The sequence below is a fragment of the Trichomycterus rosablanca genome, chromosome 4, assembly GCF_030014385.1.
Source record: "Trichomycterus rosablanca isolate fTriRos1 chromosome 4, fTriRos1.hap1, whole genome shotgun sequence".
Classification (NCBI taxonomy): Eukaryota; Metazoa; Chordata; class Actinopteri; order Siluriformes; family Trichomycteridae; genus Trichomycterus; species Trichomycterus rosablanca.
This window is the reverse complement of record NC_085991.1, coordinates 8,878,121-8,903,065: the sequence shown is the minus strand read 5'-3', so window position 1 is coordinate 8,903,065 and position 24,945 is coordinate 8,878,121. Positions and strand designations below refer to the sequence as shown.

Below are 24,945 nucleotides of genomic sequence, written 5' to 3'. Positions count from 1 at the left end.
CAGGCATTGTGCTGGTCTCCCTTTTGCTGCCAAAACATCCCTGACCCGTCGAGGCATGGACTCCTCTAGAACCCTGAAGGTGTGCTGTGGTATCTGGCACCAAGATGTTAGCAGCAGATCCTTTAACTCCTGTAAGTTGTGAGCTGGGGTCTCCATGGATAAGACTTGTTTGTCCAGCACGTCCCACAGGTGCTCGATTGGATTGACATCTGGGGAATTTGGAGGCCAAGTCAACACCTCAAACTCGTTGTTCCACCTTCTTCCATTGATCCGTGGTCCAGTTCCGATGCTCACGTGTCATTGTTGGTGCTTTCGGCGGTGGTCAGCATGGGCACCCTGACTGGTCTGTGATAATGCAGCCCCATACGCAACAAACTGCGGCACACTGTGTATTCTGACACCGTTCTATCGGAACCAGCATTAACTTCATCAATTTTAGCCCACACATCAACTTTGAGGATAAAATGTTCACTGGCTGCCTAATATATCCCACCCACTAACAGGTACCGTGATGAAGAGATTGTCGTTGAATCAGTGTGATTCACTTCACCTGTCAGTGGTCATAATGTTATGCCTGGTCGGTGTATGCTGCCATCGAGGCGATGACCTTTCCCGGAAAGTCTATGGTTATTTCAGCCAGACAATACCATACCTTATATTCCACATAATACAACAGTCTGGCTTTGTAGACTCGGAGTGCGTGTGCTTGACTGGCTTGCCTGCAGTCCAGATCTGTCTCTTACTGAAAATGTACCGCGCATCATAAAAAGAAGAAACAGACTCCTACTGATGAGCAGTTGAAGTTGAAAATTCCACAAAATTGAGGCAATTCGTGTCCTCAGTTCCCAGACATTAAAAAGTGACATTAATTAAAATGATGGGTGATAAAACACAGTGGTAAACATGCCTCTGTCCCAATGTTTTGGCGTGTGTAGCAGGTATCACATTCTAGATTTGTTTATAAATGCATATAGTTACATATAATTAGTCAGTGAAAACATTCAGTTGATTAAAGGCTCAAAAGAAATAACAAACCACTAAGAATTAACAAACCTCTTGCACATGTCTAAAGTTTACTGGCTGCATACGTCTATACGTCAGACTTGCAGTACATCTACTTCACCACCAGATGGCTCTCACATTGTACTTTATTGGTCTGGCAGCATCTGATGGTAAAACAGTGGTGAGGAATGTATGCTGAGCTATACGTATTAGCTCTCTACCTTTGTTTACACAAAACAAGCATGTTTTGAATTAGTATTTATATTTGATGAATATAAATACATTGAAAAGCCTCTGCCGGTTGCACAACCCCAATCTGATCAAGGCGAGCCGGATCGCCACACGCCCCCTCCGACATGTGACCAATCTGTGGCCGCTTCTTATCACCCGCTAGTGTTGGGTTCTCACAGGGAGCTGTATCATGTATGGAGAGACACGCTATGCTCTATGTGACTCTCCCTGGCATATTGCAGCGGCATCGAAGAGAGAAATGCGACCAATTGTGTTGGTGTGGACGCCCGGCCAGGTCGGTAGCTATGCTGAGATTCGTACTCATGAGATCAGGCACCCTGCATGGTGTGCTATCTGATCAAGGGGAGCCGGATCGCCACACGCCCCCTCCGACATGTGACCAATCTGTAGCCGCTTCTAATCACCCGGCAGTGTTGGGTTCCCACACAGAGCCGTATCATGTATGGAGAGACACGCTATGCTCTATGTGACTCTCCCTGGCATATTGCAGCGGCATCGGGATATGAGACGCGGCCAATTGTGTTTGTGTGGACGCCCGGCCAGGTCGGTAGCTCTGCTAAGATTCGTACTCATGAGATCCAGCACCCTGCAGTGGTGTGCTATCTGATCAAGGCAAGTCGGATCGCCACACGCCCCCTCCGACATGTGACCCATCTGTGGCCACTTCTTGTCACCTGGTAGTGTTGGGTTCCCACACAGAGCCGTATCGCCACACGCCCCCTCCGACATGTGACCAATCTGTAGCCGCTTCTAATCACCCGGCAGTGTTGGGTTTCCACACAGAGCCGTATCGCCACACGCCCCCTCCGACAGTGCCATAGTGGTGGTGCATTATTAATGATTACTATGGTAAATATGCGTAACAGCTTCATCTGATGTACTCCTGCAGTACTTGGGGTTCTGTTACCTTGTCTAGTTGCGACACGACCTCCCATAGCAGAGCGTGTAGCAGCGAGAGCTCTCGCCCCAAGTCGATGTAGCCCTCGAAGCCGGGCGTGTTTGAGATGGTTTCAGGGTGTGAGATCTCCAGCAGGAAGCGGGTCATGCCAGCCCACTCGTGCTCCAAGAAGTCATTCATGAAGGCCATGTATTCCTCTTTGTTCCCGAACCTAAAGACACGACAAGCGAGACACTTCGCGATGAGCATTTGGCTCATTACTCAACATTTCGAAGAGGCAAAAGCGCTTGGCGTACTTGGCGAAGTTGGCCAGGTTCTGGATAACCTTGGCGATGAGGGTGAGGGTGCGCGAGGTGCGGTCGTCTGGATATTCCTGCATCAGGTTGAAGAGCGACGGCGACATGATGGCCGGACACAGGAAGCGCAGGAACAGCGAGGCACTTATCAAGCGCTGGCTGATGTCCTGTTTCCCCCGTGCCTGGCACTGCTGCTTCCAGGAGGCGAACACCTCTTTCAGCTCACGTGGGAACACACTGAACACACACAGTGGATTAGATCTTCACACAACAAACTCTACATCATCAGACGTCCTTGAGGTACGTGAAGGTGAGATGAGGTTACCAGTAGGAGTTGATGATCTTGCAGAACGCCAGCTCGCAGCACATCTTCAGGTTGCTCTGGTGCTCAGCTAGCTCACTGCTGGAGCACTTGGATGGATCCACCTCGCAGTTCTCATCCGACTCGTACAGGGCTTTGATAAACTCCCCTAAAAATGCAGAAACAGATCATATAGAAACACTATATGAACAGAAGTATTGGGACAATAGTTCTAATTTTTGAATTTGTGTGTTTCAAACTTTGCAGCAATAGGTTAGTGAAGGTCTTTTCCTGTTCCAGCATTACTGTGTTCCCAGACCTTAAAAAAAGCTTGGTTTAGAGTACGCCAGTGGACGTTTTGGAATGAACTGGAACACCAACTGAATCCACAAAAGTGAATCAGCTCATCTGGACACAAAGTTTGGTGTAGAGATAAGTGTCAATTGGATGAGTGGTGAAACGTATCTCTACACCAGGGGTGTCAAACTCATTTTTACCAAGGGCCACATCTGCATTATGGCTGTACGATTGTAACATATCCTGCTGTGATTGCAGTCTTGGACAATTTGTTGTTTTTCTTGGAAGCTAAATTCTGTGTTTGGTGTCAAAATGCCAAATTTATTCTGTATATTTATAATGTATATCTACATTTATATTGTACTCCTTTACCACAGACACGGCCTCATAACACAAGAGACAAACTGTTTTTTCTTTCACTTTCATTTTCTTGTACATTTTGGGATAATTTGTAAATATTTCTCAACATCACTTGTTGGAAAACCACCTCAGTTAAACTCTGATATGGAAACACTGCCATCTAGTGGCAATCATAAGACAATCATACGTCTTTTAAGCTCTCGCGGGCCACATAAAATGATTTGGCCGATTTTGACACGTGCTCTACACCAGTGGTCCCCAACCACCGGGCCGTGGACCGGTACCGATTCGTGGGCTATTTATTACCGGGCCGCACAGAAAGAATGGATAATTAGAGATAGCTAGAAAAGCAGTTTTCACTGCTTCTATTTCGAGTGTTATTGTCTTACTGTCACCCCTAGGTGGGAGCAGCGTCTCGTTGCAGCACAAAAAGCTCATTTTACATCGTTTGTGAGAAATATTATTAAATCCTCCCTTTCCTTGCCGGTCTGTGAAATAATATCTTATATGAAACCAGTCCATGGTGCAAAAAAGGTTGGAAAACGCTGCTCCACACCAAACTTTGTGTCCGGATGAGGGCAGCTGTAGCCTAGTGGTTAAGGTACTAGACTAGTAATGGAAAGGTCATTGGTTCAAGCCCCACCACTGCCAGGTTGTCCCTGTTGGGACCTTGAGCAGGCCCTTAACCCTCAAATGCTTAGATTGTATACTGATTGTATACTGAAAATGAATGCATGAATGAGATGAACTGATTTAACGTTGTGGATTTGTGTACCTGGATTGAGCATGCATCAAGAGATCCTGACTGAATGGGCACCAGATCCCACAGACATACTTCAAAGTCTTGTAAGAAGCCTTCTCAATAGAGTGGCTGTTAGTATGGGTGAGAAGGTCACCTAGAGGTCACTATTTTAATACCATTTGTTTTCGAAATTGGATACCCAACAAGCGCACGGGCAGGTGTCCAAATACTTTGGCCACACTATATTTGGGTTTGCAGATTGCCAAATGGATCTCATCATATAGAATACAACCTTTAAATAAAAATAATTGGGATTAATAGTGTGAGGATGTGTCTGCTGTGAACAAGTATGTGCACCTCACCTAATTCCTTCAATTAGGTCATAGGTCACATTAATAGTGGAAAAGTCTATGAACAGTCTGCGCTGTCCCGAATCACTGCAGAAGTATGTAGCTGACAGCTGAACTGATTTATTTATAGACTTAACAAGCCAAAATTCAATCACACTGCTGAATTATTCCCGAAAGGACGTCTCGTACCTAGTGCATCGTGTAAGTACTTCTGACCCACGAGTTTGAGGTACTCCTCTATGGCTTTGGTTGCCAGAGTGTTCTCCCTGAAGATAAGCACGTCGTGATCTGCACAGCGGTCCACCTCCGACATCACCAGGTCTGTCAAAAAGTCCTGACGCACAAAGAAAGGCATTAGGAATGGAAAGCAATTATAATTATGTTCAGTCCTGCAGATTAAATACTAATGTTCTGTTGAATGTAGGTGACATGGACTCCTGGACCCGGACCAAAGGATATGGGTGATAACAGAACTTTTAGGAGCTGCTAACTGAGCTAACTGTTCGCTTCACAAACACATTGATGTGTACTGCATAGTGCACTAGATTGTATATTACAAAATAATTTATGTTCCTTACTTAGTGCATTAGATAGTGTACTAGATAATAGACTTATGTTTCTTACATAATGCTTTAGGTAGCGTAGTAGTTAACGGATTTAGGTTCCCTACATAGTGCACTAAATTGTATATCAGATAACGGATTTATGTTCCCTACATAGTGCACTAGATAGTATTTTAGATATGAATTTATGTTCCCTACGTAGTGCACTAGATAGTGAATTAGACAATTGGTTTATGTTCCCTACACAGTGCACTAGATTGTATATCAGATCACGGATTTATGTTCCCTACATAGTGCACTAGATAGTGTATTAGATAAAGCATTCATGTTCACTACATAGTGCACTAGAAAGTATAACTAGATGATTTGTGTTCCTTACATAGTGCACTAGATAGTGTATTACATAATTAATTATGTTCCCTACATAGTGCACTAGATTGTATATTTGATCATAGATTTATGTTCCCTACTTAGTGCACTAGACAGTATATTAGACAATTGATTTATGTTCCCTACACAGTGCGCTAGATTGTATATCAGATAACAGATTTATGTTCCCTACATAGTGCACTAGACGGTATATTAGAAATGAATTTATGTTCCTTACTTAGTGCACTAGATAGTGTACTAGATAATAGACTTATGTTTCTTACATAATACTTTAGGTAGCGTATTAGTTAACGGATTTAGGTTCCCTACATAGTGCACTAAATTGTACTGTATATCAGATAATGGATTTATGTTCCCTACATAGTGCACTAGATAGTATTTTAGATATGAATTTATGTTCCCTACGTGGTGCACTAGATAGTGAATTAGACAATTGGTTTATGTTCCCTACACAGTGCGCTAGATTGTATATCAGATCACGGAACAAAAACAACAAACAAAAAACCTCGCTGTTTGGGACAATCGTTTTTTACGGACCAGTGCTGACCCCTCTTTTAGTCTGTTGAATTGAGGTTTCAATATTATACTATATATAATATAACACACTATATTAAAAAAAATTTTTTAAAAAGTGCCAACAGCACACCCTTGTGGCCAAACTCTCACCCTTTAAAAAAAGGCAATTAAAAAAAGCCAAATCCTTAAGTTATGTTGGAAACAAAATTAAACATCAACCAATTATTTGTTATTAAAATAATAATAAGAAGAAAATAATATAGATTTATTTATTTAAATGTTTTACGCCATGCTTTCACAATAGTAATATTCATGTCCAAAAATCTCTAAGTTAATATAAAAAAAGCTTTATGATATAAATAATAATAATAATAAATAACCATAATAATACTTACAATAAAAATAAATTTATAAAACATTTCTAATAATTAATTAATTTGAAACAAAACCCTTAACAATGGGTCAAAGGCCCGAAGAAGAAGCCCTACCTTTGCCCGACCAGTGCTCTGCAGTATATGCACTAGTGCGCTTGCCATCTCCTCCTTATTCCTCACGCTGATCACAGGTTCGAGCACGGAGCACAGCATGGTATAGTTGTTGGTGACAAACTCCGCGAACTCCTTGTACTGCTCCATGGGCAGGATGGCCACGCTCTGAAAGCGGCACTTGATGCGGATGGACGGGCCCCCGCCTTTGGCCTTGCTGCTGGTGGGTGTGCTCACCGGGTACCACTTCTCCACGAACTGCCGCCCGCTGACGGCCTGCACCGGGATGTTCACCAGGCCGACGTAGTTGCTCTTGTCCTTCTTCTTTTTCTTGTCGGCGTCCCGGTACACGTGCACGGTGATGCTGCTGAAAGCAGGCAGACTACCGAACTCGAAGTGCTCGCCCCAGAACAGAGAGTCGGCACGCAGCTTGCTGGTGGTGCGGGCGTACAGCACGTCGTCGAGGCACAGTTCACAGAAGTATCGCTTCTTGGGCGGCAAGTCTTTGGCCTCGATAATCCACAGGCGGAGCACGTTCTCTGCTCGCCGGCAGTTATCCTAAGAATGATACATACATTAATCAAGATTGTCCATTTTATCAGCTCCACTTCCCATATAGAAGCACCTTGTAGTTCTACGATTACTGACTGTAGTCCATCTGTTTCTCTGCATACTTTTTAACCTGCTTTCACCCTGTTCCTTAATGGTCAGGACCCCCACAGGACCACTACAGAGCAGGTATTATTTAGGTGGTGGATCATTCTCAGCACTGCAGTGACACTGACATGGTGGTGGTGTGTTAGTGTGTGTTGTGCTGGTATGAGTGGAGTTTTTAAACGCCTCACTGTCACTGCTGGACTGAGAATAGTCCACCAACCAAAAATATCCAGCCAACAGCATCCCATGGGCAGTGTCCTGTGACCACTGATGAAGGTCTAGAAGATGACCAACTCAAACAGCACCAATAGATGCGCGATCGTCTCTGACTTTACATCTACAAGGTGGACCAACTAGGTAGGAGTGTCTAATAGAGTGGACAGTGAGTAAACACGGTATTTAAAAACTCCAGCAGCGCTGCTGTGTCTGATCCACTCATACCAGCACAACACACACTAACACACCACCACCATGTCAGTGTCACTGCAGTGCTGAGAATGATCCACCACCTAAATAATACCTACTCTGTGGTGGTCCTGTGGGGGTCCTGACTATTGAAGAACAGGGTGAAAGCAGGCTATAAAAGTATGTAGAGAAACAGACGGACTACAGTCAATAATTGTAGAACTTCAAAGTGCTTTTATATGGTAAGTGGAACTGATAAAATGGACACATATATATATATATATATATATGCTGGGGATCCCGATTGCGTTCGAGGAGGGTATATTTGCCTGTTCCACACCTCCTATGACACGTACGCAGTGCCCAGACCCCTTCTTTTTTGCCCGTGCCTCGGTCTTCTAACCCACCCACTTCATTAGTCCGGTCTTTTCCCACCCAGCAGACTCGGTGACCAATTTTGTCTGCTGCAGGCACTGCCAATTGTGCCCACTAGATGGCGCCCAGCCGACCGGTAGCAGAGCAGAGATACGCTGGTATGCTAGCGGAGTACCCCGCTGCGCCACCTGGGTGCCCTTAATCTATATTTAAATAGTGTCTTTTCAATGCCAGTTCATTTTCATTATAAGATCATAAGGCTCAACAGGTTAGGATCACGTCTTCTGCTCAAATGAACTTAGGCATTTGGGTGGCGCCAGCCCACTGGCCAAAAGGGGATCTACAAGAATAAGTGGATGGCCAAAGCCATGTGGTAGACTAGCACCCTGTCCAGGGTATTCCTGCCTTGCAAGGGGTGTTTCCCAGTGAAACCAGACCCACTGCGACCAGGATAAAGCATTTGATAATTAATGTTAATGTGATTGGGAGGCTCTTGAGTGCACCGGGCATCTTGGGTTTGACTCCCAAGTGGTGTACATACAGACATGATTGGCTTCGTCTGAGGGCGATGATGGCCAAAACTCAGTGAAGGATTGGCATCCCGTTTGGGGTGTGTTACTCCATTGCACCCAGTGACTCCGATACTATTATTAATGCCAAGCCCAACCTAGAAATAACACACTTGGAACTGGACTATTGGCCAACATGCACTGGCAAAAAGGCTAGAAAAAGGCCCATAATTCATCAGAGGATGAATCTACAGACATTATATCATATCTGATGACTATGAAAAGGCTTCTGCCTCTTAAAGCACAGAGTTAAGTTGGAAGACCAACGCTTACCTTATTTGGTTGCACGGTTCTTCTGATGTTCTCCATCCACTTGTCTCTTTCGGAAGCTGAGGCGCAGCTAAAGCACTTACTACCCCCAGAGTAGGTCACCTGACAAACGAAGAACAAACTCGGTCAAAACGAAGGTTTCTGAGGCTGTACATGAATCCTGTTGGGACCTGGTGTATTGCCATCTTTCACACCAGGTATGTCTGTTTTGAATGTTCCTATACTGAATGTTGAATGTTGAATGTTGATACTCTCCTAATCACAATTCAATACATGCTTTGGGAAATCAGTAACTGTCTGGATCACGTGAGCCGATTAACGGATACAATAGTGATAACAGCTACAGGTCTAAATGCTTAACTCACATTCTTTTAGGTAGGCATTGGAAGCGAATGGTCCAGTGTTATGAGCTCATTTGCATATTAGCACATTGGCTGAATGAGGATACGATACGTTTGACTCTCAAGCATAGTCATGTGGTTAGGAAGATAAAGAACAATAAAAGGACCGAGTGGAATTGGGTCATGGTTGTGGCTTAGGATAAAAACATACGCTGATAAGTCAGGTCAATTCACTTCTATTTATAAAGCGCCTTCAAAGACAAGGCGCTGTACGATAAAATCAGAACAATGATAAAATACACTGATCAGCCTTAACATTAAAACCACCTCACTCACTGTTTATTTTATCAGCTCCACTTACCATATAGAAGCACTTTGTAGTTCTATAATTACTGGCTGTAGTCCATCTGTTTCTCTACATACTTTTTTAGCCTGCTTTCACCCTGTTCTTCAATGGTCAGGACCACCACAGGACCAGGTATTATTTAGGTGGTGGATCATTCTCAGCACTGCAGTGTTTTTTAAATACCGTCTCCACTCACTGTCCACTCTATTAGACACTCCTACCTAGTTGGTCCACCTTGAAGATGTAGTCAGAGATGATCTATTGCTGCCGTTTGAGTTGGTCATCTTCTAGACCTTCATCAGTGGTCACAGGACGCTGCCCACGGGGCGCTGTTGGCTGGATATTTTTGGTTGGGACTATTCTCAGTCCAGCAGTGACACTGAGGTGTTTAAAAACTCCAGCAGCGCTGCTGTGTCTGATCCACACATACCAGCACAACACCACCATGTCAGGGTCAGTGCAGGGCTGAGAATGATCCACCACCCAAATAATACCTGCTCTGTAGTGGTCCTGGCCATTGAAGAACAGCATGAAAGGGGGCTAACAAACAGATTTACTACAGTCAGTAATTGTAGAACTACAAAGTGCTCCTATATGGTAAGTGGAGCTGATAAAATTGCAGTTAATTTTAATACCAGTGATAAGGCAACACAACCCGTCTGTGTACATGTCACACGTCATAGTCACAATGGAGACTCGCTTCTGCACTTACCAGCACGGTAACCCCACTGGATGCACCAGTGGAGCAGAAAAGCAACCCATGTTACTGTCCCAATTCGAGAGTTATTATTTTACTATGAAGGTCACCCTGATAAAGTAGTCCTGTCTAAATATGGTTTTCATATTTATATGTGAAAGTGACCTGACTGAATACAAGATAGAAAAAAAAAAACTACACCATACCTCGAAGCAGAACTCCTGGCCAAGCACGCTACTGTGTAAGGGTTTGATGTAGACATCTTCCTCCATGCTGAGGTCTAAAGCCTCTACAGCGCTGCCCGGACTCAGCAAAGACTCATGAGAACAGGACTCCTTTAGTTTGGGTAAGCCTCTCGACCTACAAGACACACACAAAGTCAATACTGGGGTTATTATACAATAAAAATGCAATCTTTCTATTCGATTAGCAGTACAGAATTGTCATGATTTCATTTCAAAGCAAGGTCCATACTGTTTTCCTGAAGAAGAAAGCTTCTACCTACGAAAAGCAACCAAAGATCCATTTGAGGGAGTCTCCCCAGAGCATATCACTTGCTCATGCCATATGCAGAATCCACAATCGTCTTTTATGGGATGAAATGCCTTTCAGCGAGCTCCTTGGTACAGATTTGAAGCTCTACCATAAAGGTGTGGCATCAGAACCACTAGCTGTACCACTCTGCCCAGCTGTAGCTAGTAAACAGAGGAAAAAGCTCCTAATGCCCGGGAGAGAGTCGCTATGGAAAAGCCCACAGAGACGAGAGACGGCGACCATGGAGCCCGAGAGGAGCTGTGTGCACAAAGCTATCAAACTACTGTAAGGCACGTACGCACATTTAGACAGGAGCCATGTGCTGACACAAATAGCTTTTTACACTCATGAGGGCTCATTACATTCATCTCAACATCATGATTCCAGTCAGAACATCAACATTCGACATCTAACCTCTCCGTATCTGTAAATGTTTTTGGGCTTTTTTAACCTTTTGGACCAATTTCCAACACTGATCAAACCAAACCCTCCACTAGATTGCAGTTGGGTTTTTATGTTATATGGTTAGTTTTTGGTCAAGAAAGGCAAGCAAATTTAGCACGGGTACTTAGGTACAGTACGTGTTACCTGAAAACAGAAACAACCATTAAAATTGGGATCATGGGTTTAAATGTGCAGTACCTTGGACCACGATGCAACTGAAGACATGACATTAAAACCACCTCCTTGTTTCTACACTCACTGTCCATTTTATCAGCTGCACTTACCATATAGAAGCACTTTGTAGTTCTACAATTAATTACTGACTGTAGTCTTCAATGGTCAGGACCCCCACAGGACCACTACAGAGCAGGTATTATTTAGGTGGTGGATCATTCTCAGCACTGCATGGACAATGACATGGTGGTGGTGTGTTAGTGTGTGTTGTGTGGGTATGAGTGGATCAGACACAGCAGCATTGCTGGGGTTTTTAAATACCGTGTCCACTCACTGCCCACGGGGCACTGTTGGCTGGATATTTTTGCTTGGTGGACTATTCAGTCCAGCAGTGACAGTGAGATGTTTAAAAACTCCAGCAGCATTGCTGTGTCTCATTCCCTCATACCAGCACAACACACACTAACACACCACCATGTCAGTGTCACTGCAGTGCTGAGAATGGTCCACCACCCAAGTAATACCTGCTCTGTAGTGGTCCTGTGGGGGTCCTGATTATTGAAGAACAGGGTGAAAGTGGCTTGCAAATGAAGCCACTAAATGCCGTTAAGTGTACGCTGGCATAAAGCATCAACAGTGGGCACTTGGTCTGGCTGCAGTGGCACAGATAAGCAGGACTGATTTAGGTCCCCTGTGTATCATTCAAACTGCTCTGTTTTGAGCTAATGCTATTAGCCGTCTAGGCAAAAAAGCAGAGCCTGTACACACACACACATGCACACACACACACACACACACACACACACACACACACACACACACACAGCTGACAGGAAGCATAAAACAGCTATGAGGATAAACAAACACAAGCAAGGAAGCATGAATAACTGAGAATAGGTTATTAGCATGCTACTAACATGCTAGTAACATATTTCTCCACAAGGTGGTAATAACGAGCTAATTTGCTCAAACGTTCATGTGAAAACTGCTAAAATCAAGCTGCAAAATTAGCAGTTTTGCTACGTTTTAAAATTACAATTTTATGTATTGTATAAATACAAAGTATGCTACTACATTTGGTACATTATAGTCATGTATAAACCCCTCTCAGTTCAGTTGGAATGACCTCAAAACAAATTTATTATTGCATATATCTCTTTATATATTCAACATCTTCAGTTCTCTTCAGACTTTTTAGCATTTAGCAAGCACTAGATGGAAATGCTAACTGCTTCACTCAACAACTCACACCTTGAGGCAAATTACAGTACACAATCCAGGTATTGGCATGCTGAAGAGTATTAGAAGGAGTCATCTCCATTGTTATACTTGCTGATTTTTCCCAGAAGCTACAGAGCCATCCCAAGCCGCTCAGGTGGCGCAGCGGTAAGATACGCTAGCACACCAGAGCTGGGTTTTCGAATACATCGTATCGAAACTCAGCTTTGCCACCCGGCTGGGCTGGGCGGCCACATGATCGACGATTGGCCTGTTGTTCATAGGGTTAGGGGCAAGCCGGATCATGGGTCCTCATAACTTGTGCAATTATGACCTCTGCTGGCTGATTGATGGAGCCTGCACAGGGCTGAGGGATAATGCTGATCAGGGTGTGGCTCTCCGTGCACAGTGCTGATCGGCATATATGAATTCGACTCGTGCAGGTGAAAAATGAAGTCTGTACTGAGCAGCGGGTGCGGGTGTTCTACACTCACTGTCTATTTTATCAGCTCCACTTACCATATAGAAGAACTGTGTAGTTCTGCAATTACTGACTGTAGTCCATCTGTTTCTCTGCATGCTTTGTTAGCCCCCTTTTATGCTGTTCTTTAATGATCAGGACCCCCACAGCACCACTACAGAGCAGGTATTATTTGGGTGGTGGATCATTCTCAGTACTGCAGTGACACTGACATGGTGGTGGTGTGTTAGTGTGTGTTGTGCTGGTATGAGTGGATCAGACACAGCAGCGCTGCTGGAGTTTTTAAACACCTCATTGTCACTAATGGACTGAGAATAGTCCACAAACAGCACCCTGTGGGCAACGTCCTCTGACCATCGATAAAGGTCTAGAAGATGACCAACTCAAACAGCAGCAATAGATGAGCGATCGTCTCTGACTTTACATCTACAAGGTGGACCAACTAGGTAGGAGTGTCTAATAAGAGTGGACAGTGAGTGGACACGGTATTTAAAACTACCAGCACAACACACACTAACACACCACCACCATGTCAGTGTCACTGCAGTGCTGAGAATGATCCACCACCTAAATAATACCGGCTCTGTAGTGGTCCTGTGGGGGTCCTGACAATTGAAGAACAGGGCGAAAGCGGGCTAAAAAAGTGTGTAGAAAACAGATGGACTACAGTCAGTAATTGTAGAACTACAAAGTGCTTCTATATGGTAAGTGGAGCTAATAAAATGGACAGTGAGTGTAGAAACAATGAGGTGCTTTTAATGTTATTGCTGATCAGTGTATATACACACCTACAGTATATAACCCCTAGAAGTGAGTGAGTGGGTGTGGTGCTCTGCAATTAATAAGCATCCTACGTATCCCTGGATGCCCCTAGTGTGGCTGGGTAGGTTCCTGATCCACGCAACCCTTTTCAAAATACTGAAGATGAATAAAGGACGTATTGTTCAGATTACCGACCAAACCAGCCAGCCCAGGCGACCGGTTTGTTTTCTTCCCAGCAACCTGGCTACTTTCTGTGTGCTTTAAAGATAATGAGTTAATACTGAAGCTAATACTAGACATTAAGTGATTCCAATTTCGTGACTGAAGAATAAACCAGACTAAGCCAAGCGGATGAGTCAGTCATTTCAACGTCTGTACAAGAGAAAAGCTTTTTCAGCCTGGAATTATTGCCCTACATTGTCCATTTAAATGGTTCTACTGGAATGCTTTGTTAAAGCAAGTAACAGGCTGGTCACTTTATAAAGAAAGCAAACTTTTGTACCTGTCTGTGTCAGCCGGGCGTAGTGAGGGTAGCCTAAAGCTGGAGTTGCGGTCCAGTTTGGTCTGGCTCTTCGTCCTCTTGATTGAGCCTTTCAGCCGCTTACTGAAAAATCCCTAAGAGAGAGAGAGAGAGAGAGAGAGAGAGAGAGAGAGAGAGAGAGAGAGAGAGAGAGAGAGAGAGAGAGAGAGAGAGAGAGAGAGAGAGAGAGAGAGAGAGAGAGAGAGAGAGAGAGAGAGAGAGAGAGAGAGAGAGGAAAAAAAGCAGTTTGAGAAAGCTCTACTTAACGCTACCTGGAAAACAGACTGACGGCGTCTGCCTACAGGGACTACAGCCTGTGTGCATTCGCAGGCGGCGGCTCAGAGTAAGTACCCGCCAAGTATTGGTCGTCGTGTCACTCTGTCCACAAACTCGGCATAAAAGATGACGTTCTAAAGCGAGAAATGCGTATCACAGAGCAGGGGTAGAACAGACCTTTTCTTCTGACATGTCTGACACATCAGGGTAGAATACTCCAGGTTGAAAGTAAACAAAAGTAAAAGAAACCGGTGACCAGGCAGGGCCCTTCCGAACAGCCTAACGTCTACATATCAGCCAAGAATGTGGGACTTGCTCAACGCCTTACGGGGGAAAAAGAAAAAAATATTAATCAGTAACCAAGTGTGAGAGAGTTTGAATGGCCACGTGCAGGCAAGGCGGTGATTAACACGGACGAGAACAAGAACAGGGTCCGCAAACACACAGCCTCAAGCTACATTTAAAACGAGGGGGCAGAAACAGCTCCACTTACCATATAGAAGCACTTTGTAGTTCTACAATTACTGACTGTAGTCCATCTGTCTCTCTGCATGCTTTGTTAGCCCCCTTTCATGCTGTTCTTCAATGGTCAGGACTCTCCCAGGACCACTACACAGCAGGTATTATTTAGGTGGTGGATCATTCTCAGCACTGCAGTGACACTCCTCACCGTCACAGCTGGACTGAGAATAGTCCACCAATCAAAAATATCCAGCCAACAGCGCCCCATAGGCAGCATCCTGTGACCACTGATGAAGGTCTAGAAGATGACCAACTCAAACAGCAGCAGTAGATGAGCGATCGTCTCTGACCTTACATCGACAAGGTGGACCAATTAGGTAGGAGTGTCTAATAGAGTGGACAGTGAGTGGACACGGTATTTAAAAACTCCAGCAGCGCTGCTGTGTCTGATCCACTCACCACCACCATGTCATTGTCACTGCAGTGCTGAGAATGATCCACCACCTAAATAATATCTACTCTGTAGTGGTCCTGACCATTGAAGAACAGCATGAAAGGGGGCTAACAAAGCATGCATAGAAACAGACGGACTACAGTCAGTAATTGTAGAAGTACAAAGTGCTTCTATATGGTAAGTGGAGCTGATAAAATGGACAGTGAGTGTAGAAACAAGGAGGTGGTTTTAATGTTATGGCTGATTACATATCCAGTGCATAATCAATGTGAAAAGTGTTCTTCTCTACACACGTGATCATCTCTGTGTAGTCCGATATGTACAGTTTGTCTATGTACAGTTTATTTCTTACTTTATAGACTCAGCAAACTCTGAAGATGCTCAGTTACACTAGGCACTTGAATGCTACGTGAATGAGAAACGTTAAATTGCTAAACACAAACCTTACATTTTGAATTTACAGAAAATTGCATACTGTGATGCGATTTTCACGGCCGTGAATTACCACCCCAAATCAGAAAAAACTGGGACAGTATGGAAAATGCAAATAAAATAAAAACACAGTGTTCCTTACATTTACTTTGACTCTTATTGGATTGCAGACAGTTTGAACCCGAGATATTTCATGTTTTGTCTGCTCAACTTCATTTCATTTGTTAATATACCTCCATTCCTGCATTTCCGGCCAGCAAAAAAAGTTGGGACGGGGCAATTTAGGGCAAGTAATAGGTGAAAAAACTGGTACAAAAGCAGCATCCAGGAAAGGCTGAGTCTTTGATGAGCAAAGATGATCAGAGGATCTCCAGTTTGTCAACAAATGTGTGAGAAAATGATTGAAATGTTTAAAAACAATGAACATCAAAGAAAGATTGAAAGGGATTTGCATATTTCTCCCTCTACAGTGCATAATATCATTAAACGATTCAAAAAATCGGGAGGAATTTTAGTGCGTAAAGTCCAAGGGCGCATGCTTAAGCTGAACGTTGGTGATCTTCCATCCCTCAGACGGCACTGCATCAAGAACCTCCACTCAACAGTATCTGATATGACCACATGGGTGAGGGATTACTTAAAACCTTACTGTGCAACCATGTCCAGAAGTGGTGTCGACTTCTCTGGGCTCGGAGGCATCTGGGATGGACCATCACACAGTGGAAACGTGTATTGTGGTCAGATGAATCAGCATTCCAGATCTACTATACAGATACATTTTGTGGGTGTACAATTATAGACTGTAGCCCAGTTGTTGCTCAGTATACCTCGTCAACCACTTTACCAATAGACGCCCATAGTAGGTAGTTGGAGTTATACTGGTATGAACGTATGAGATGCAGAAGTATTAATGGTACTTATTAATTAATAGAAGAACAGGTGTGTTACAAAACACACTAAAGTTGGTCAGTAAAACATGACACATTTTTTCTTTGTACTTTTGCCAGTACAGATACAGAGCACATAGTCTTACAGTTAATCCACCAGGAGATGACATTTACTGCCTGAATGAACGCTAAAAAAGCTTCAGCGTGGCAATCAGATCTACACAAGTAAGAGATAATATGTGTTTGTAAAGGAAAGCGGATCAAGCCTTTGGTATGAGGATAAGAACACATAATGAGAGGAAGCAGGACAAATCAAAAGAACAAAAGAACTGTTTTACAGACTAGCCTCGACGTACTCGTCTGTCAACCTAGTGTCACCGACACTTGGCACAGTGGAAGAGCAGAACAATAAAAACATTGAAAGCAAATTCCATGTCACACTCCTTCTCAAACATCACCGACTCTTAGCATGTGCTCTAAGGGAACTACACAGGTAGAACAAGGTTAATTCACTGTCACTGAAGCTTCTGGAACATTCAGTGTAGAACATTCCTTCTCCAGCTCCACCCCCCGGTCTTTGGTTTCACAGGTTGTATGACGTCACCCAGGCCTCGTATGAAAATCCTGTAGTTTGTGCTGTCGGGGTTTCGTCCCGTTGCCCACAGCTTATGACTACGCTTAGAGTTTTGATCAACCTGTTTGCTCCGACTGCAATAACAGGAACTGCCTGAACAAAAGGGTTCTAATCTCCTGCACTTCAAGACATTGGGAGCTAGGACTACAGGTTCCTCTTTTAATAGGGTGGCATTTCAAGTTATCAAAGAGCCAACAAACGAATAAAGCCGTGTCAATCACTGAACCTGGCGAGAGAATGCAAACATTTATTTGCACAAAGTAACTCGAACAGTCCTGTGAAAAAGTGGACTCCACTAGACCCCTGAAGGTGTGCTGTGGTATCTGGCACCAAGATGTTAGCAGCAGATCCTTTAACTCCTGTAAGTTGCGAGGTGGGGCCTCCATGGATCGGACTTGTTTTTCCGGCACCACAGGTGGTCACAACAGAACCCAAAAATCTAAAGAACTGACTTGCCTCAGTTAAGGATAACGTACATGATTCCACATTAAGAAATACATCGGGGCGGTAAGAACACACGCTGGAACCAGAGCTGGGATCTCGAATACATCGTATCGAATCTCAGCTCTGCCTGCCGTCTAAGGCTGAGCGGCCACATGAACAACGATTGGCCTGTTGTTCAGATATGGGCGGGACTAAGCCGGATGGGGTCTCTCTCTCTCTCATGCTGGCTGATCGATGGCGCCTGCACAGAGATGAGAAGAGTGCTCTCGGGGTGCGTCTCTCCGTACACAACGCTGAGCTGCATGCACTCGTCAAAAGTGTAGGTGATAAGATGCATACGGCATGCTGCCCACGTGTCGGAGGGGATGTGGGTTAGCTTCGTTCTCCTCAATCAGAGCAGGGATCGGCATTGGTGGAGAGGAAGCATGACGCAATCGGGCAATTGGATGTGCTAAAAAGGGAGAAGAAAGAGGAAAAAACTTTCTTCTGTGGACTGATGAGCCAAAGGTGGAGCAATTTGGGAGACATGGGTTCTGTTACATCTGGCATAAAGCTAACATTGCAATCCACCAAAAGAACATCATACCAACATCAAAATAGTCTTGGGCTGCTTTGCTTCTACAGGACCTGGACGACTTGTCATGTAAGTTGGACCCATGGATTATGCTCTACCAATAAATCCTAAAGGAGAATGTCCGCCAACTGAGATGCTTTGATTACTGCCAAGGGTGGCATGACCAGTTATTAGGTTTAAGGGCAATTACTTTTTCATGTAGATGATATTGGTTTAGAATGATCATTTCCAAAAATTGCCATGTCACAATTATTCAACCCCTACTTAATAGCAATGATCTTAAAACTTACTGCTAGTCTGTATGAAGTACTCAAGAAGTACTCATCCATTTTGTCCCTCTGGGGATTCCATAATCAACGGAAAAGTGTGCTTCTTTGCACACGTGATCATCTTTGTGTAGTCTGAGCTGCGCCTCAAAAGAACAAGCCAGTCAAGTATTATGCTCCCGATAGTTTGTCTATATACGGTTTATTTCTGAATTTATAGACACACTAGGCACCTGAATGCTAGGAGAAGCTAGCTACTTAATATCAATGATCTTAAAACTTACTGCTAGTCTGTATGACCTAAAGTTGGGTTACAACATGACTAAACCATTGGGAACTCAATAACAACCCTTCATTTCTTCCAGCTGTGATGTGTTATACTGTATAAACACCACACGAAGATTCAAGTGTTCAAGGTGCGTTGCAACCACGGTGGTTGATCATTTTATGTTACCAAAATACCTTGGACCTTAAACATTCCTAGAGGCAGCATTAACAGTATTGTCTGAAGGTTCCAAACCCACCTGACTGTACAGATGCCTTAGCAATCAAATCAGCAGTGTTACTGTAAAGACTTACAGGATGACCTTATAAAGGCTGGTCACTCAACAACCAAGAATTTCATGCCTCGACCCCATGACGGTCGCTATTCTTGACCAAGTTTTACTGGAAGAGTTACTGCAGAGTTCTGGGACACAGTTCTACGGTGTGACGAATCAAAATTAGAACTGTCTGGCCATATGGATCAGCGGTTTGTCCTGTGCAAGGAAAGCAGTCGAGCATGAAGGTGGGTCAGTGATGATGTTGGGGATGTTCTTTCTGCTGCATTCTGAGCAGGAATCGTTCCTGGAATATATTACAGTGGCATTTTCAGTCTCCTTATAGCTGAGAAACAGTTGCAGCAAGAAAGTCATCAAACCTCAATGCGCTAGAAGTACTGAGCCTGAGGGCTGGAATATTGGTGAACATGGACATTTGTCAAGAGAACCTTTTTTAAATTAGTAATAATAAGGAGAAGAAGTTGCAGCCAGCCTCTAAATAACATAAGCCTCTAAATAATTAGATCACAGCTAAATGTCATAATGATCAGAATTTCTGTTGTGCTCATATGAACACCTTCCATCAATCTCGCCTTCATGCCTTGCCAGACTGACTGAAACTGGCGAATTGGCGTTTGTTGAATCCTGGCTGACAGAAAGGCTGCCTCTATCTTTAGCAACAATAATAATAATATAATTTTATTTATAAGCGCCTTTCAGGATACATAAGGACACTTTACAATTCAAAAGAAGTTAAAAGAGGACAGACACAAAGGTTATAAAAGATGAGTGATAAAACATAAGAGAGTAAAATAATACTACTACAACATACCTCAGGATAAAAGTAGTAAGTAAAAGAAAAATAGAACAGAAGATAAAACAATTGAAAAACAGATATTCTTTAACTAGAAATGAGGAAAAGCAATCCTAAAAAGATACGTTTTTAATTGCTTCTTAAAAGTAGGCAATGACGGACATGTGCGGAGATAGAGGGGAATGGTGTTCCATAACTTTGTACCTACAACACTAAAAGCTCCTTCACCATACATGCACAGCTTTACAGGAGGTACAGAGAGCAAACTGGCATCAGCGGACCTGAGCGAACGTGTAGGACATTATCTGGACAGCAGAGCAGAGAGATAGTCAGGAGCCAAACCATGCAGAGACTTAAATACCAAAAGAAGTATTTTATACTGTATGCGATATTGGACTGGAAGCCAGTGCAGGTCTTTTAACTTTTTAGATCTTGTATGTGTGAGAACTCTTGCTGCTGAATTCTGAACATACTGTAGCTTCTTTAGACTAGTGGAAGGGAGTCCAATTAGAGCAGAGTTACAGTAGTCCAGCCTGGAAGTAATGAAAGCATGCATGAGGGTTTCAGCTACAGTCAGGAAGAGAAGGACGTAATCTGGCAATGTTTTTGAGGTGGAAAAAGGCTATTTTAGTTATGTTGTTAATATGAGCCTCCAGAGTAAGTGTGGAATCCAAAATAACACCAAGATTGCGGACCTGGGCCACAGAGGATGTGATGAACCCTGGGATAGATATTGTAGGTTGACCAATCTTCTTAAATGTGGAAGGTGATGCAATAAGAATGGCCTCAGATTTGTTGTTATTCAGTTTCAGAAAGTTCTCAGCCATCTACTTTTTAATATCAGCTAAACAGTTGATCAGTGCATCAGGAGGTAATGTATCAGAGGGATTTGTGCATATGTAAATTTGAGTATCATCCGCATAACAATGGAACTGAAGACCATGTTGTCGGATAATATCACCAAGAGGAAGCATGCAAATTATAAAAAGAAGCAACTCCACTCAGCATTCAACAAAACCAAGCATTCGATTCACTGCTTAAAGCCATTAACAGTACTTGGTGGCTGCTCAGGTGGCGCAGTGGTAAGAACACACCAGAGCTGGGATCTCGAATACATCGTATCGAATCTCAGCTCTGCCTGCCGGCTGAGGCTGAGCGGCCACATGAACAACGGTTGGCCTGTTGTTCAGATATGGGCGGGACTAAGCCGGATGGGGACTCTCTCTCTTTCTCATGCTGGCTGATCGATGGTGCCTGCACAGAGATGAGAAAAGTGCGCTCTCGGGGTGTGTCTCTCCGTACACAACGCTGAGCTGCACTGCACTCGTCAAAGTGTAGGTGACAAGATGCGTACGGCATGCTGCCCACGTGTCGGAGGGGGCGTGGGTTAGCTTCGTTCTCCTCAATCAGAGCGGGGATCGGCACTGGTGGAGAGGAAGCATGACGCAATCGGGCAATTGGACTTAACAGTACTTAAACTGGGTACTTTTCGTGTACAGTTCGATGAACACTACGTATTTGGACACGCTTGCCGCTCCCGCGTACTGTTCAGTATGGTATGCGATTTCGGACGCAGCCGAGATTTCAAAAATTTTCTCTTTAAACTGTACAAGGAATAAAAATGTGCAGTGTGTTTTAAGACACGTGTCTTATTTTATCTAAATGCTGGTCCCTGCTCCTGATTAAGGAGGGCGAGGCTGCTCCACACCCCCTCCGACACGTGCACAGCGATCGAACATCTTATCACCCACACTAGACGAGTACAGTGCAGTACAGCGCTGTGTATGGAGAGCCACACCCTCTACCGCACTCCTTTCCCATCTCCGTGCAGGCGCCACCAACCAGCCAGCAGAGGTCGTCATCGCACTAGTCTGAGAGAGAGTCCCCATCCGGCTTAATCCCGCCCCCTATCTGAACAACAGGCCAACCGTTGTTCGTGTGGATGCTCAGCCGGCAGGCAGAGCCAAGATTCGATACGATGTATTCGAGATCTCAGCTCTGGTGAACAGCGTTCACGGTAAAATACTCGATTACAAAAATATTCGATAGCTGCAGCCCTACTCCCGCCAGTGGTTACAAACTCATTATGCCGAACGAGACACTATGCATGACTCAAACTAGCCGTGTTGCGGACAGGCAGCTACAGGCTGAAGGTAAATCAGGGTACTACGTGTTAATGAAGAGGGACGTCTACGTCTCAAAAGGCCACTAGTCTATTTTAAAATTAGAGCAGTCCATCATTGTAGCTAATAGATATGTGGACTGTTAACTTGCTATCATGCCTGTGAAAATTCTGGCTCGGTGTGTAGAAGGGTGGAAATTGGATGAAGGTCATCCTCTACTGCTTCTATTTATTCTAAATAGATTCTTATTAAACTATTCAAGTCATGTGTGTAGAGAGAATATTTAGTGAAATATACACTGACTAGGCATAACATTATGACCACTGACAGGTGAAGTGAATAACACTGATTATCTCTTCATCACGGCACCTGTTAGTGGGTGGGACATATTATGCAGCAAGTGAACATTTTATCCTCAAAGTTGATGTGTTAGAAGCAGGAAAAATGGGCAAGCGTAAGGATCTGAGCGAGTTTGACAAGGGCCAAATTGTGACGGCTAGACGACTGGGTCAGAAACGATTCCTCGAGAAACTCGAGTAATTCGATTACTAAAAATCATCCATGCAATTTTTTGCATCGAAGCGCCATTTAATCCATACAACTATATACATTTCACGGTGTTTCGCACGGACGACTTTCATCGAACACAGTCATGGACAATTTAGTGTCTCCAATTCACCTCGCTTGCATGTCTTTGGACTGTGGGAGGAAACCGGAGCACCCGGAGGAAACCCACGCGGTCACATCCATGACGGGAACGGTAGTCACTCATTACACAAGGCTTATCACTTCTCAAGGTTATATCGAACACAGTCATGGACAATTTAGTGTCTCCAATTCACCTCGCTTGCATGTCTTTGGACTGTGGGAGGAACCCGGAGCACCCGGAGGAAACCCACGCGGACACGGGGAGAACATGCAAACTCCACACAGAGAGGAGGCGCAGCGGTAAAAACACACACTGGAACCAGAGCTGGATCTCGAATACATAGTATCGAATCTCAGCTCTGCCTGCCGGCTGAGGCTGAGCGGCCACATGAACAACTGGTTGGCCTGTTGTTCAGATATGGGCGGGACTAAGCCGGATGGGGACTGCACAGAGACGAGAGATGAGGACTGGGTCAGAACTCCAAAACTGCAGCTCTTGTGGGGTGTTCCCGAGATATGGGCGGCCAAGGCTCACTGATGCACGTGGGGAGCGAAGGCTGGCCCGTGTGGTCCGATCCAACAGACGAGCTACTGTAGCTCAAACTGCTGAAGAAGTTAATGCTGGTTCTGATAGAAAGGTGTCGGAATACACAGTGCATCGCAGTTTGTTGCATATGGGCCAGCAAAAGAGGGACCAACACAATTTTAGGAAGGTGGTCATAATGTTATGCCTCATCGGTGTATTTAATTAGACATACTATATGAAAATTATATATTTATTTTGCCTTTTTTCCCCTAATTCGGTCATGCCAAATAACACATTTGTAGAGACGGGTACGATGAGCCACGCACTGCACTCCATTATTCACCATCTCTGTGCAGGCGCCTTCAACCAGCCAGCAGAGGACGCATTTGTGGACCCAGTGGGTCACCAGCAGTCAGCTAGCGCATTAGACCAAACGTTTACCATGACATAACAGTTACCATGATGGTGATAGGCTTGTGACGACCCCCATAAAGTAAACACATTTACATTTATAACATTTAGCAGACACTTTATTTAAAATAACTAAGAATTGTAAACAATGCAAGCAATTGAGGATTAAGGACCTTGCTCAGGAGCCCAACAGTTGCAACTTGACCGAGGTGGGGTTGGATCCAGCAACCTTGTGCTCACTAATCCCATACCTTAACCACCAAGCTACCACTTAGATAAGCACCTCACTACAATGAACTGCTAGAGTATCATGAGGTGTTACTCACAGGCACTTTGAAGGGTGAGGAGTTGGGTCCATCCACTGAGACGTTCTTCTCCGAGCTGCCGAGGCCAGAAATGCTCCTCCGCCTGGGGGAGCAATCTGCAGATACCTCTGGAAACAAACAAAAAAGAAGTATTGGATGAGTTCATTCAGGTTCACTGGCCAGCGGCCTAAAGCGCTAGCTCAAGATCTCCGAGATCTCTAACTGTAGACCGAATACAAGGCATTGCTATTGACTAAGCAGGCATGACTGGCTGTGCCTTAGGGAGGAATGGAGGACAACGGGGGGTTTCATTGCCACTGTACACTGATCAGCCATAACATTAAAATCTCACTGTCCATTTGATCAGCTCCACTTACCACATAGGAGCACTTTCTTTAGTTCTACAATTACTGACTGTAGTCCATTTGTTTCTCTACATACTTTTTTAGCCTGCTTTTACCCTGTTCTTCAATGGTCAGGACCCCCACAGGACCACCACAGAGCAGGTATTATTTAGGTGGTGGATCATTCTCAGCACTGCGGTGACACTGACATGGTGGTGGTGTGTTAGTGTGTGTTGTGCTGGTATGAGTGGATCAGACAGTTTTTAAATACGGTGCCCACTCACCGTCCACTCTATTAGACACTCCTACCTAGTTGGTCCACCTTGTAGATGTAAAGTCAGAGACGATCGCTCATCTATTGCTGCTGTTTGGGCTGGTCACCTTCTAGACCTTCATCAGTGGTCACAGGATGCAGCCCACGGTGCGCTGTTGGCTGGACATAGTTGATTGGTGGACTAAAACTCCATCGGCATTGCTGTGTCTTATCCAATCATACCAGCACAACACACACTAACACACCATCACCATGTCAGTGTCAATGCAGTGCTGAGCAGGTGGTCC

General features: G+C 44.3%; 1 protein-coding gene across 1 annotated transcript in view; it reads right to left on the bottom strand.

Moving 5' to 3' along the window:
• rasal2 (RAS protein activator like 2) overlaps positions 1–24,945 on the bottom strand; it is a 95,467-nt gene that overhangs the window by 17,656 nt on the left and 52,866 nt on the right. Inside the window, exons 4-12 of the mRNA XM_062992847.1 lie at positions 24,062–24,168; positions 14,228–14,340; positions 10,319–10,472; positions 8,732–8,830; positions 6,456–7,010; positions 4,688–4,832; positions 2,774–2,918; positions 2,449–2,685; positions 2,162–2,363 (exon numbers count right to left, since the gene is read on the bottom strand). Of these exons, the coding sequence (XP_062848917.1) occupies positions 2,162–2,363; positions 2,449–2,685; positions 2,774–2,918; positions 4,688–4,832; positions 6,456–7,010; positions 8,732–8,830; positions 10,319–10,472; positions 14,228–14,340; positions 24,062–24,168 (1,757 nt within the window). The remainder of the gene's footprint in view (positions 1–2,161; positions 2,364–2,448; positions 2,686–2,773; positions 2,919–4,687; positions 4,833–6,455; positions 7,011–8,731; positions 8,831–10,318; positions 10,473–14,227; positions 14,341–24,061; positions 24,169–24,945) is intronic.